Source organism: Pan troglodytes, chromosome 6, assembly GCF_028858775.2.
Source record: "Pan troglodytes isolate AG18354 chromosome 6, NHGRI_mPanTro3-v2.0_pri, whole genome shotgun sequence".
Classification (NCBI taxonomy): Eukaryota; Metazoa; Chordata; class Mammalia; order Primates; family Hominidae; genus Pan; species Pan troglodytes.
The window spans coordinates 53,191,395-53,205,279 of record NC_072404.2 but is presented as its reverse complement, the minus strand read 5'-3'; the positions used below and the strand labels follow the sequence as shown (position 1 = coordinate 53,205,279).

At 49.7% G+C, this 13,885-nt stretch overlaps 1 protein-coding gene across 7 annotated transcripts in view; it reads left to right on the top strand.

The window, feature by feature from the left end:
- The window catches only part of TNS3 (tensin 3), a 308,216-nt gene that overhangs the window by 200,713 nt on the left and 93,618 nt on the right, over window positions 1-13,885 (top strand). For all 7 annotated transcript variants that reach the window (XM_016957426.3, XM_519088.9, XM_016957425.4 and 4 more), the window contains one exon: window positions 12,304-13,560. In XM_016957426.3, the coding sequence (XP_016812915.1) occupies window positions 12,304-13,560 (1,257 nt within the window). The remainder of the gene's footprint in view (window positions 1-12,303; window positions 13,561-13,885) is intronic.

Sequence of the window (13,885 nt, the reverse complement as noted above, 5' to 3'; positions counted from 1 at the left end):
AGTATTTTGTGATAAATTAGTCACTGCCTTTATTGCAGTGATCACATCATTTGCAGAATGGTAACAATAATTTCGGTTCTCTTGATAGGAAGGTGGGTTAGCCAATACCCTTTAAAGAATACCAAATTTGATAGAACTTTTTGCACAATAAGTGCATTATGTCTCATCATGAAAGAGATTGTTTCTCCCAAGGGTGTGCTGAGTTTTACCTTAACCTCCTGTAAGCGACATATGCCAATGTGGCCATCTCAGGTGATTTAAAAGATTTGTTACCCTCTGCGTGCGCTTATAGCCCAGGTATGTCCTGTCTCCCCTGCATGGCTGATTGGGGATTTTTAAAAGGGTTTCCGTTGTGCTGTGGGAACCTGAAGGCATCAGAATGGGCTTTTGCTTGTTTGCTGTGTCATATTCTGTTCATTTAAAGAGTAAAAGTGTGTGGTTGGTATTGTGGCCCATGTTGAGCCAAAGCAAAGAGTAAGCCACTGTCTGAAGCCCACCTACGTTGAATGTAATGAGGCTGAGATGAAAAGGATCTGCTACACTGAACACAGAACGTGGAGGTCTGGGCTAACCACACAAAATATGCTGTGTGCAGTGAACATTCACGCTGTACTCTTAGCCACATCCCGCACAAAAGACAGAGAGACAGCTCCCAGGAGATGGAGCATGTGTGGCAAAGATTTTCCGCCTGGTTACTTTGAAGAAAGCAAAAGGAGGCTGAAACTGTGCTTTGTAAGCCGCGTGGGTTGGTGCTGGCTCCTGGACGTCAGTTCAGAACACTCAGGAGTGAAGGCAGAAGCCTGGTGAGGGACTCCCAGGAGGAGCTCCTTTCTCCACCTTTCAGCCTCTGGAGTTCAAATTTCACTCAACCTGAGTGCACCAAACCCCACCCTCTTGTTTACATTGCCCTGGCCTTTTTGGCGGAATCAAAGTCCCTACATAGCCAAGGAGATCTTTTACCTTCTACACTAGTGGGAGGCCAGGTGCCTGGGAGGGAGGTGGCACGCCCCCGCCCTCCCCTGGCATGCCACTGTCCTGCTGTGAAAGCCTGTGTCAAGGAAAACTGGGCTCAGAGGTGCAGACTGAGAGAGCCGCTGGGCTGTTTTGAAGGAAGGTAAGCAGAGAGCATTTGTGTGTGTGTGTGTGTGCGTGCATATGTGTGTGTGTGTCTGTGCCTATGTGGTGAGTGTGTGTGTGCATGTGTGTGGCTTCTGTAATGCTACAAAGACCTGAAACTGAGCTGTGTGCCTGCTGAGATTTACCAACTCGCCAAGACTTCCAGAGGGAAAGAGCTGGTACTAGCCAGGAGGAGAGGGTGTTATGGAGTGGAATAATCAGCAGAACGGATGCTTTAACCGGGCAAGAAGGAATGTCGCTCAGGACTTGTCCAGGAATGCCTTTATTGGTTTGCAAGCTGGAGGAGTCTTAACTTACCGACTTCTTTTTGGGGAAGAGTCGGTGATGGTCTGACATGCTGTTTGCAAGCTCTCTGGCCGCCTCTGTGGCCAGCCGGCGTGGGTGGCCTCAGATAAGGCCAACAGGACCTCCTCTTTTCCTCTGGGCTTGGGCCCCTGTGTTTTCAGTTAGGAGTGCCCAAAAGGGAACTGAGCTGCCCAGTCAGAGGCCTGAGATAGGCGCCTGCTGAATGCTGAGCCTGCACCGGCGTGCTGGTGTGAGAGGTCTGCCCCGGGGAGCCGCCCTGGCCTGCCCTGCTGTCAGTGCGGCTGTGGGGGCACCTTGGCGGCGTCTGCGACACGCCTGCCACAGCCCCACTCGGAGCACAGTGCTCCTTTATCGCCACATTCCAGAGCCTCACCCAGGAGACCACGGGAGCGCCTGGAATCTGGCCCAGCTCCTGAGTCGCTCCTGCTCTGCAGTGGGATGCCTTCCCTTCCCAGAGAGGCAGTTTGTGGCTAGGCAGGCGTTTCTGTGTGGAAGGTTCTGCTCTGGTTCTTGCTTTTGTTAATTTTTTTTCTGCTCTATATTTCTCTAAGAATTTACAGTCTGCCTCGTTTTTAGAAAGCGTGAGCAAGCAGCTCAGCTTTACTTCAGAGGGAGGGATTTTCCAGCGCCCTCTGGCAGTCTCAGCAAGGTGTCCTGGTGCTGCCGCTGCAGCCTCTTTCCTGCTGGGCACCTCCCCTCCTGGCAGCTCAGAGGCTGATTTGGGTTTGGGGGCTTGGGAAGTACTTAACTCTCAAGGTGAGACTGATGCACCAAGGGAGCAATGCCTTAGAATGGAGTTATTCTGCCTAAGGAGAGAAAGAGTTGTCCCTACAGAGTAGAGTTTATTACCGTCTTTTATTTTTTGTAAAAAATAAAAATAAAAAAAGAAAGAAAGTTAGAGGAAAAGGGCACATTTCATCGCGTCTTGAAATATATCAAAGTCATAGAGTATCTGATTTAGTAGATTAAAAGCAGTGTTCTCAAAGACCCAAGTGTAGTCCTCATTTCTTAGCTCTTGAATTTTCTGTGGAATAGAAAATGATTTAATACAAACTCCAAAAATCATTAATTAGCAAAGAGTCAGAATTCTATTATAATAAAATTAAAGCAGACCTTGTTTGAGTGAGAGGTTATACATGCTCTAATTATAAATGTCCACATGGAAAAAACAAGAGTGATTTTTGCATATGCTATGGGTAAGATAATACAACGCCCCTTGAGAAGGAACCTCTTGGCTCAGATATCGCTTCCTGACTGGGAAGGTCTTTCGGTGTCTGCAGCCCCTACCAGGCCTCCAGGGATCAGGTACCCTTGGGACACTGCCCGGGCTACCCGTACCTCCCCTCCTCGCAAATGTGAGAATGCGCCTTGCTTCATTGTTAACCCCATTCAACCCTGCCTTGTGCTCTGGGCCACAGCCTAGTTTTCAGCCCTCCTGGCTTGGTGATGGACTCTTCCATGCGCCGGAGCCTGAAATCCAGGCAGTCCCTTAGCACCTGTCCTCACCAGCACTGAAACCCCCGCTGGCTGTTCCACATTGTGCAGCACCAGACCCATCAACTGAATGGTCTGCTGGAAAACTCACAAGTCCAGCGCCGGTGCCATGGCTCATGTGTCAGTTGACCTAGCAAATCCAGGAGAAATGTTCTCTCACTGCTGAGGGGAGGTCATGTGATGCAGTGATGGGAACCCTGGGTGTGCATGACACAATCTGCCAGAAAACCCTTAGCCCTCCCCCCATGAAACTTGGACATGCTTCGGTCCCTTGCAGCCCCCTAACCTCGTGGGTTAAGCAGAGGAGAATCCATACCCCTTCTGGGTTTGGTTTGAGCCTAATGAGACAATAGGTACGAAGTGCTTGGAAGACAGTGGTTGCCCAGTTAGCTTATTACTGCTGCTTTTGCCGTCATTGCTGTCAGTCACCGAGGAAACAAACAAAGTATGGGATGGGAAAACCGTTTTACACCTGGTAAGATCCTGAGCTGGGCAGCTTGGCCATAAAGTCGCACTGGGTGGATGGTTAGCAAAGTTGGTGCCTGGGACAATTTCAGTCATATCAAAAAATGACTTATGGAACTTCTGAATACGTTTTTTAAAACCCATCTTTCACCATAGCTTTATATTAGAGAACAGTTCCTCAGTGTAATTCTCGAGACGGGAGGTCAGTGGACCTGCGTTCTGTGTACTCACTGATTAGATGTTTGTGGAGCACTCCTCTGTCCCTCAGCTCTGCACCCAGAGGGCCCACACATGAATCACATGTGAGTTCTGGGAATTCTTCACTTGACCAGAGAGGGGGAAAGCACAGAAAGAAGGGTTTGCCCAATGCCTGCTGTGTGCCATGCCTTTCGTGTTGAATCCCAGTGGTCCTGGGAGCTGATATCAGCAAACACCCCCTTCTCCAGGTTGCTTCTCTACAGACAAGGACAGTGAGGCACAGAAAGGCGGAGTGATTCATCTGAAGTCACACAGCTATGATCAAGCCAGGACTCAAGCCTGGATTATGCCAGAACCTCTAGAAGGGGAGGGAAGGTGTGCACATGAATCACTCCAATGGAAATGTCAAAAGACGCTTTATGTGACAATGAGGCGCAAAGGGACTATGATCGTTATCCCAAGGAGAGAGGGTTTCCATTGTCTCATGGAATTTAGGAAGAGGAGGGAAGGCCTTTGAAGAGGGGGAGGAGGGCATGAGGGAGAAGGAGAAGGAGGGAGGGGAGGAGGGAGAAGAAGAGGAAAGGGAGGAGGAGAAGGAGGAAGAAAGGGAGGAGGGGGAAAAAGAGGAAGAGGGAAGGAAGGGAGGAGATCAAGAGGAGCCACCTCAGGCTGGGGTCTAGTCTGCTGTGAGTCTCATTTTTGTCTTGATCTCACAACGGTTGTTTTAATTGAGATGCAATTTACATGCAGTAAAATTTGCTCTGTTTAGTATATAGTAGTCTGAGTTTGACAAACATTAGGCCATGACACTCCCACCACTATCAAGACGCAAATATTTCTATTGCCCAAACCATCCCTCACACCCTTTGCAGCCCCACTCTTCTCCTGGCCCCGACCACACCCATTTGTGTCCAGACACAGTGTCTCCACCCCAGAATGTCACCTATGTGGAGTCGTACAGTCAAGCCCTTTGAGTCTGGCAGTGTTCACTCGGCATAGTCCTTGAGACCCCTCCAGGAGACTGCCTGCAGATGAGCACTCGTTTTTGAAACCGAAGCCTCTCTGTCTTCAGCATTTTCCCTGGGCTGTGGTTGTCAGAGCCTCACCATGGGCACTTGCAGCTGCAGACATCATTCCAATAAGCCTCCACTTATTGGGACTGTTTGGATATGGTGAATTGATTCAGCTGGCCGGCCCCAAGTGAGTCATTTGAGGGTGACCTAGGGACAGGATGGTTCCTGGCTGTGTCTGGAGAAGCTACCTGTTCCCTGTGGTGGTCCAGGCACAGGCAGGACCTCTGGCATATCCATGGCTCCTGACCCCAATGGGGCTGCTGGTACCATGGGTGTGTGGGAGAACTGAAGACTCCATGCTAGGAACAGCACCTGATCCACTAACTGTGAGGATAGAAATGCACTTGCTTTAAGAAACGGAACAAAAACTGTGACCATCACTGCAGCGGCTGTGACACCACAAGGGTCTGTTCCTGATAATGAATAATTTTAGGAGTTAGGGAGGAAAGCACAAAGCACTTAATAGTCTCTGAAGAGTGAGTGAGGTGTATATGAGTTTGTGTGTGTGTGTGTGTGTGTGTGTGTGTCTTGATCTAGATAGTTGATCTGTGAAATATAAAAAGTGATTGACTAGGATTAGAATTTTACCTTTTTTTGGAGTAGAGGGAGGTTGGTTTAAATTTCAGATATTCTATTCAGTAGGCTTGTAAAAAAAATCGTTAATGTTAGTGCAGACTCTCTCAGCCTCTGATTTCTCATCTGTAAAATGGACTTCCCGTTTCCTGCTTCACAGGATTGCTTTGGGAATTGAGTGGGATCCCTGGGGCCTAACAGTGTGCTGGGCGCACGGGAGGAGCTTGCATGGTGGCCTTGTCTTTAGGAGGTCAGCTGAGTTGTAAGAGAGAGGTGTTTCCAGAATTCTGTCTGTTTGTCAGGTAATGAAGATGCCAATTCCTGTAGCCTCACCTGGCTCACCTGAGGGTGGCTGCTTCAGCATCAGTGGATGCCTTTCTTCTCACACACTGCTCCGTCTTTCCCTTGCCTCTGTTGATCTGTCTATTCGGATGCCGTGAAATGTGCCCACCACCCTTTCCATCTCTTGTTTCTCTCTCTGTTCCCCAAGGGGGCTTGTCCATTCTCCAGCACATCATCAGGACTGGGCTGAATATTGCTTTTAAGTCCCCGTTTATGACTAGCAATCATAGCAATGGCTTAGTCAATTCTAACCAACTTTCATGGAGAAGAATTTTCTAGTTTCTCCTTTGAAACTAAAAAATTGCAGGGAGGATACTGTTAGTTCTTTTGAAATGAAAAAGTTACTTTTTAAGCACACCTGTCACAAAAATGGAACATGGGATTCTTAGCATCAGTACCTAGAAAAAGGAAAGGTTCCACGTCGCTTCATAAATCTATCAGATTTGTCCTTCCTTTGCTTCAAACCAACTTCTGTTGGAAGCAGGGCCAGTGGACAGTTCAGTGGATTACACATCAGTGATGAATATTTTTGGTTGCTGAGTGATTGATGATGGAGGGTGCTGAAGTGTGAGTTCAGCTGTCCCTCTGGCTATCTGATTGTTAGCATGCCGGGGAGCACAGTTGGGCATTGCCTAATCTGTTTTCAACCGGGATGGAAGGGATGTTTTCATATATTTTTTTGGTCTTCTCCATTTTTTGGGTGACTTTTGAAATACTTTCTGAGTGCCTCTTAACCCTCTTGACTCCTTGTGGGAAAGCCACGTTTCAGTAGCAGGGTTGGGTTGGAAAGAGAAGGATCCCCTGCAGGGAAGGTGGGTGAGGAAGTCTGTTGCTGCAGGTCCTCCAAGGAGACAAGAATGTATGCTCTGTATTTTCTTCCTTCTGGTCCTTTTCCAGGCGATAAACCTCACTGGTATGTCATGCAGTGGAAGTCATTCAGGGCTGTATTTATGTTTGTTGGATTTTTAATTAAGATCCGGCCACCAGGAAATCGTTGCCAGACAGTGGACAGGCTCCCTTGGGAGGGGAGGTCCTTGATGCTGGTTGGCTGGGTCTAGTGACAACGCAAGGGAAAGGGGACACCGAATGGGATGGTTTACCCTGGACTGAGATGTGGAAAGGTTCTCCTCCTGCATCCGCAGCTGAAGAGCTATGGCATCCCTGCAAGTTACTTCCTCCCACTCTAAGATCAGGTTCTGAATTCGCAGAAAGAGGGTTGATTCTGACTTCCCCATGCTCCCTTTGAGATGGAAGCAAAATGTTAAAATATGTTATTTAATGATATAAAAAGATGGAAGGAGCAGACGAGTGGCAGGACCCCACCTTTTAGAACTCTGTCCTTACCCCACCACCTCCTCACAGCAGTGTCAGCCCTAATAGCACATCAGGTGCCAGAGACAGAGTGGAGACTTGAAGCCCTGCAGCCTCCCTCACCTGGTGGGGGCTCCTCACCCTGCCTGCCCCTAGGAGCTCATCAGGGCACCAGGAACCCCACCCACAACCCGTGTCCAGGAACCACAAATGGGAGTTTAGTTGGCTATGTCATTTCTGTGGTCTTTCTACATCACTTTTCCAAACCAGAACCATGTTATCAGTAGCATTCTGACATCAGTTAAGGAGGGTATCCTTTAATGATGGATCAGCGCCTTTGGGGGCTGCAGACAACAGGGTGCGGGCTCCTGTTTGGTTTCTCATTGGCGAGACTGGCAGTCAGCCATGCAGTGACCCTGCTTCCGCGCCCCTGTTAGGTTTCGTTTCTAGTCAGGATTCTCTTTTTATTGCTCTTATCCTGCAGCTTTTGCATTGAGTCTTAGAAAGCATAACAATGGCAGAAAGTGTTTAGATGAGGCTCTTTCCTATGTGCCCAGTGTAGAGGTAGCAGTTTCATAGGTGAGAAGATAGACGATACAGAGGTCAGAAGACAGATATTTACCCAGCCCTGCCACTTGGAGCTGTGTGGGTTTGAGCAATGAAACGCCAGCCTCACAGGTGGCAGGAGGATAAAGGAGACTGGAAATGGCAAATAGCATGGTGCCATTTGCTTGCAGCTGCTGTTTGCCAGGGCTCTGTCTCATTAATCTTTGTGCCCCTGGTTCCAAGCACACTGTGGCCAGATAATGTTCAAATGTTCCCTGGATCTCTGGCCCATGCTTCCTGCTTCGTGGGCAAATGGGCTAACCTTCAGGTCATGACTTTTGTTTTCTTTGGAATTTAGAACCCTTAGATTGGGTGACTTCAGTTATTTTTCCAGTTGTGTTCATTATCAGTTGGAGACCAGCCAGGTCAGTAGTGATGGCTGCCCTGTTCCCGCCTCTCACGGATGGCTGGACCTGGCTGTGCTGCCTGGGAAGAGGCCCAGAGAGCGGGGACGCCTGGGTTGCAGGTGGCCAAGTGCTGCATGGCTCTTCTACCTTCAGATCCTTGTGGGCTGTGTGTGTGTTTGGTTTTGGTTGGTGATTGTTCTTTGTTTGCTTGTTTTGCCTGCTAAGGCAGCTGAGCTTTCCAAAATAGCTCCCCACATTTTGTCATGTGTGAAAAAGCTCAAACTTTAAGCCTGTCACTCAATATTCACCGGGTGTCAGAGGCTGTTCACTAATGCTAGAAATGCAAGGGAGAGCAAAATAAAGCAAACTCCCTGCCCTCAGTGAGCCTGAGTTCCAGTGGGTAAAGGTGCACTTCTTCTGAATGCAAGTATGTGCTGTGGATAAAAACTCAGTGAGGAAAGGGTGGTAGGGCAGCACCTGTTGAGGAGGTGAGGGAGCTGAGATGCAGAGAAAGACAAAAGCCAAGGCCGCAGGGCAGGTGCATGCCTGCAGTGGACTGCTAGGAACAGGGCAGGCGGTAAAGAGATGAGCCCAGGGAGCGGATGCAAGGCCCTGTCCACTATGGGAAGAGCCTTTAATAGTAATTATGAGTACTCTTACTTGGAGCCTATGAGCTGGGTACTTTATGTCCATATTCTCTAGTTCTCATAACTTTAAGAGAAAAATGGAAAGCATCTTTGTATCTTTCATTCCCTTGAAAGATAGGAAGCATTCCATTTTATAAACGTAAAACCAGGAAACTGAACAGCCTGAACGTCATGACCAGGAACACACACAGAGTAAATGGTGGAATGGGGATCCCATCTTCAAAGATAAAGGGAAATGGCCGTCTCCTTTGTCCAACTGAAGTTCAAGCTCTTCCTTTTGCAAAGTGATAGCCCTTTATGAGAAAACAGGATAGGAACTGTGTGTTCCAGAGGCCCCTTCTCCTTCCCTCCCCCTGAGGCTGACTCTCCTGCCCCCACTGAAGACCGCAGAGGTGTAGGTGCAGGGGGTTGTCTGTGGAGCTCCTGAGATGGCCTACCCAGAGCTCTGCACCTTTAGAAAGATCTGTGCTCCTACAGAGTGATTCAGAAGCTTGACCAGTCCTATCTTGGAATTCACTTGATATGTTTCATATTCTTTTCCTGTATGTTTAACATTTATTGGGCATTTTCTGATGTAGAAAACTACCTATGTATGTAGCAGGAAGTTTAGCAAGAGTCCAGCCTGGTCTTTGGCACTGGACACAGTTGGATTGGACCCTCTCTGTCCCATGGCTGTACTTTCATGTATTAATAGGAAGGTGGTTGAACGCCACCTGGGCTGTCAGGATTCGATGAGACCCCGCTCTGAGTGCTCAGAATGGGCCGACTTAGATGGAGTGTTTAGTCAATGGTAATGGAAAAGTTGTTGTTTTTAATGCATCTATTACTATTTTCAGATTTCTACTACTAATAAAATAGGATTATTCATACCCTCCCCCAGGAGAGGGACTATTCTGTGCCTTACCATTTGGTACAGGGCCTTCTAATCAGGTACTGTTCTTAGCATATGGGGCAGGGAGCTAGCTGAAGGATTCCACCTCAGACTGATTAATAAGCACTTTTTGGCAGCATTTTAATTTAGATTAGAAGAATTGTTTTACAACTCATTCTTTGGCTTTTTTTTTAAGTCATTGTGCCAATTTATTTTAACTCAGATTTAGGGAGAAGAGTGTGGGAAGTCATATAGACTTAGCAGCGTGAAATCTGTGACTGTAATGGGTAGGCTCATGCTCTGGGCTGAGTGGCCCTGCAGTGTGTGTCCTGGCTGCCCGCCAGGCATGGGAGGGACTGGGCTGATGGCCATACAACACCTTCCGTCATGGGGAGGAGGAGTAGTCTCTGTCATTCTCATGGAGCAGAAGCCATTTATCAGCACCTCCTTCTCACACTCTGAAAACAGCAGGAAGGATTTACCAGGTTCTTTCATTTGTTAAATTTTCCTGGTAACAGGAAATCTAAACAGAAACCAAATTAAATGATGTTTACTCAGGGCCTATAAAGACACTCACCCGTGTGCTATGCCATTTAATTCTCAGGTCAACCTTTACATAGAACCATCTACCCACACCCTCATTTTATAGTGGGGAAGCTGAAGGTCAAGGTGAATGCACCAGTTGGTAGAACCCTAAGGGTGGACTCAGGATGGAGCTGGGATTTGAACCAGTGTCCATCTGATGCCAGAGCTTCTTCAAGGGACCACTCTACTTCACAGTCACCTCGTGATGGCATTAACAAATGGATTGCATTTTCCATTTTTGAAATTGTAGAGGTGATATTTGCACATGCCTTATAATTTAGTCCAGTCTTTCCAGGTGTCCCCTTTGTTTAATTTGCACAGAGCTGGGCGAAATAGGTGTTTTAGTCTCTGCCTAGTCTGAAGCCTGGTCACTCACTGATCCCTGGTCAGAGCAATGTGAGTTCAATGCCACCTCTTTGTGGGCAGGGCCACTGACAGAGCCTCCAGGTGTGTGCCCTCCTGGTGCTCTCTGGGCAGGTGGGCAGTGGGCCAGCAGGAGCACACAGGTTTCAGGGCCAGTGCACCTGGGTTCTAGGCCCACCTCCACCTCCTAGCAGCTGCCTGACCTTGGGCAAGTTATTTATTCTCTTCGATCCTCAGTTCCTTATAGATAAACAAGGAATAACAACATAGGTCATACTGTGAAAATTAGAGAAAATGCACGATGCTCCTGCCCTGTCAATAAAAGGTACTCAGAAAACAGTAGCTGTCACTGAGACTGTTACCTTGAATTAATCCCATGGCATATGTCCTGTCGTCACTTTCCCTGCCTTGAAGACTTGGTTTATTTTCAGCATTTTATGTAGCATTTCTACTCCCAGACCCTTCCTCCCCTAGGCTTGACTTTAGGATGGGAGTCAGGGCCACTGCAGACGGGCCCATACCCCTGTGTCCACTCTCCCCACTCCCCACTTCTCTGCGTGCTTTCCCTTGGGCACTGTTGAAACAAGAAGAAAGCCTGGCGTGGGCGCGTTTTCAGCACCACACCCCAGGACCTCTTGGGACTCTGTCCCAACACGTTGTCTCAGTGTTTTCCAAAAGGCCAGCAGCTGCTGACCATGGTGGTGCGTCAACCTGGAGCCCAGGGCTGTGAGGCACATGCTCAGGGCAGGTCCCTCCAGAGGGCTCCTGGGCCAGGCTCAGTGACTGCTGTTAGGTAGTGGCTCACGTCTCTCAAATTCCAGGTGCCCACACAGCGTGGGTTTCCCACCACCAGCAGCTCCCTGGCTGTGGAATGCTTGCAATTTCACAGTCGAGGAAGTAGAAGAAAGTGGGGGAGGCCCATGGGGTGAGGCATGTGCTGACTACAAACTCCCGCTTATTTTAGGAGGCTCTTGGCAAGGACCCGCTATGTGTGGTCGCGGCAATTGGCCAGTCAGCAGATTGAGGCTCGGGAGTCCCCGAATGCCAGAGCCATGGCCATGATTAATAATAGCAGCTGATGCTTCAGCCCTTCCTGCCCACACTTTAGTTCAAAGTTTCATTTTCCTGACATTCCATGTATGGAAATCAGCGCATGCAGGTCAGCCTCAAGTGTCTGTGATCCTGAGACATTCACCCGGCACCTACGTGGCCCAAAGTTGCTGTGCCAAACAGGAAGACCCAAATCAATTCCTGCATTTTCTCTTTTCATTGAATTTCATATTGACATTTGAGCAGACATTCAGTTTTTTTCTTTTCTTTTTTTTTGAGACGGAGTCTTACTCTCTTGCCCAGGCTGGAGTGAGTGCAGTGGCATGATCTCGGCTCACTGCAACCTCTGCCTCCCAGGTTCAAGTGATTCTCCTGACTCAGCCTCCCGAGTAGCTGGGACTATAGGCATGCGCCACCACGCCCAGCTAATTTTTGTATTTTTAATAGAGACGGGTTTCACCAAGACATTCAATTTAATAGGAGTTTGCTACCTGGCACCTAGCTGATGCTCAACAAATGTTAGACAGGTCTGTGAACGGAAGCTCTTCTTTGTCTAAGATGAACAGTCCATTCTTGGGGATTTATGAGCCAAGCCGGGCTCAATGTTCACAATCATGATGAAATTAACCATGAGCCCTAAAGGCAAGATAATTCAAAAGGTGAAGAATCCCAGAGTTCAAAATGACAATTTGTTTCGCATGGAAAGGTAGAAGTGATTCTAGCACCTGAAGATGTTTATTTGAATGCCTTTTCATTGGCATCCTCCAGAGTATATATAGAACTTTGTGATGTTAGAGGAATCTTTGTCCCTGTTTATTGTAAGTCATATTTTGAATCCATTTATTTGTTTAGACAGATGCACACGCCCATTCAGAGGGTGGGAGGCTCACTTTCATCCCTGACTGAAAGCCTCTCTCCGGTTTTCTCCCCCGCAGTGCTACACACGCAGGGCCCTGTCGATGGCAGCCTTTACGCGAAGGTGAGGAAGAAAAGCTCCTCGGATCCTGGCATCCCAGGTGGCCCCCAGGCAATCCCGGCCACCAACAGCCCAGACCACAGTGACCACACCTTGTCTGTCAGCAGTGACTCCGGCCACTCTACAGCCTCTGCCAGGACGGATAAGACGGAAGAGCGCCTGGCCCCAGGAACCAGGAGGGGCCTGAGCGCCCAGGAGAAGGCTGAGTTGGACCAGCTGCTCAGTGGCTTTGGCCTGGAAGATCCTGGAAGCTCCCTCAAGGAAATGACTGATGCTCGAAGCAAGTACAGTGGGACCCGCCACGTGGTGCCAGCCCAGGTTCACGTGAATGGAGACGCTGCTCTGAAGGATCGGGAGACAGACATTCTGGATGACGAGATGCCCCACCACGACCTGCACAGTGTGGACAGCCTTGGGACCCTGTCCTCCTCGGAAGGGCCGCAGTCGGCCCACCTGGGTCCCTTCACCTGCCACAAGAGCAGCCAGAACTCACTCCTATCTGACGGTTTTGGCAGCAACGTTGGTGAAGATCCGCAGGGCACCCTCGTTCCGGACCTGGGCCTTGGCATGGACGGCCCCTATGAGCGGGAGCGGACTTTTGGGAGTCGAGAGCCCAAGCAGCCCCAGCCCCTGCTGAGAAAGCCCTCAGTGTCCGCCCAGATGCAGGCCTATGGGCAGAGCAGCTACTCCACACAGACCTGGGTGCGCCAGCAGCAGATGGTTGTAGCTCACCAGTATACCTTCGCCCCAGATGGGGAGGCCCGGCTGGTGAGCCGCTGCCCTGCAGACAATCCTGGCCTCGTCCAGGCCCAGCCCAGAGTCCCACTCACCCCCACCCGAGGGACCAGCAGTAGGGTGGCTGTCCAGAGGGGTGTAGGCAGTGGGCCACATCCCCCTGACACACAGCAGCCCTCTCCCAGCAAAGCGTTCAAACCCAGGTTTCCAGGAGACCAGGTTGTGAATGGAGCCGGCCCAGAGCTGAGCACAGGCCCCTCCCCAGGCTCGCCCACCCTGGACATCGACCAGTCCATCGAGCAGCTCAACAGGCTGATTCTGGAGCTGGATCCCACCTTCGAGCCCATCCCTACCCACATGAACGCCCTCGGTAGCCAGGCCAATGGCTCTGTGTCTCCAGACAGCGTGGGAGGCGGGCTCCGGGCAAGCAGCAGGCTGCCTGACACAGGAGAGGGCCCCAGCAGGGCCACCGGGCGGCAAGGTGAGCTGGGTCTCCATGGGAGGTGCTCCACGGGAGGCTAATGTGTGATGAGAAATCAGCCTAGTAGGTTAGCTTTTGGCGAAAACCACAAGGGAGGGACATTTCCCTTGCAGTTTCAACTCTTGTGAATTTTGACCTAGGATCCAAATGCTGTCATGCTGGTGTGGTCCCTTGGTAGGAGATTTGGAGGATGGGAAGAACCAGGCAGAAGACCTGCTGTTAACGTCAGTGCAGGGGCAGGGACAGCATGCACTCTGGTGGAAAGGGCCGATCATGCCTCCATTGCAGAATGGGCTTAACAGTGAAACCATTCTTCCTTTGTGAA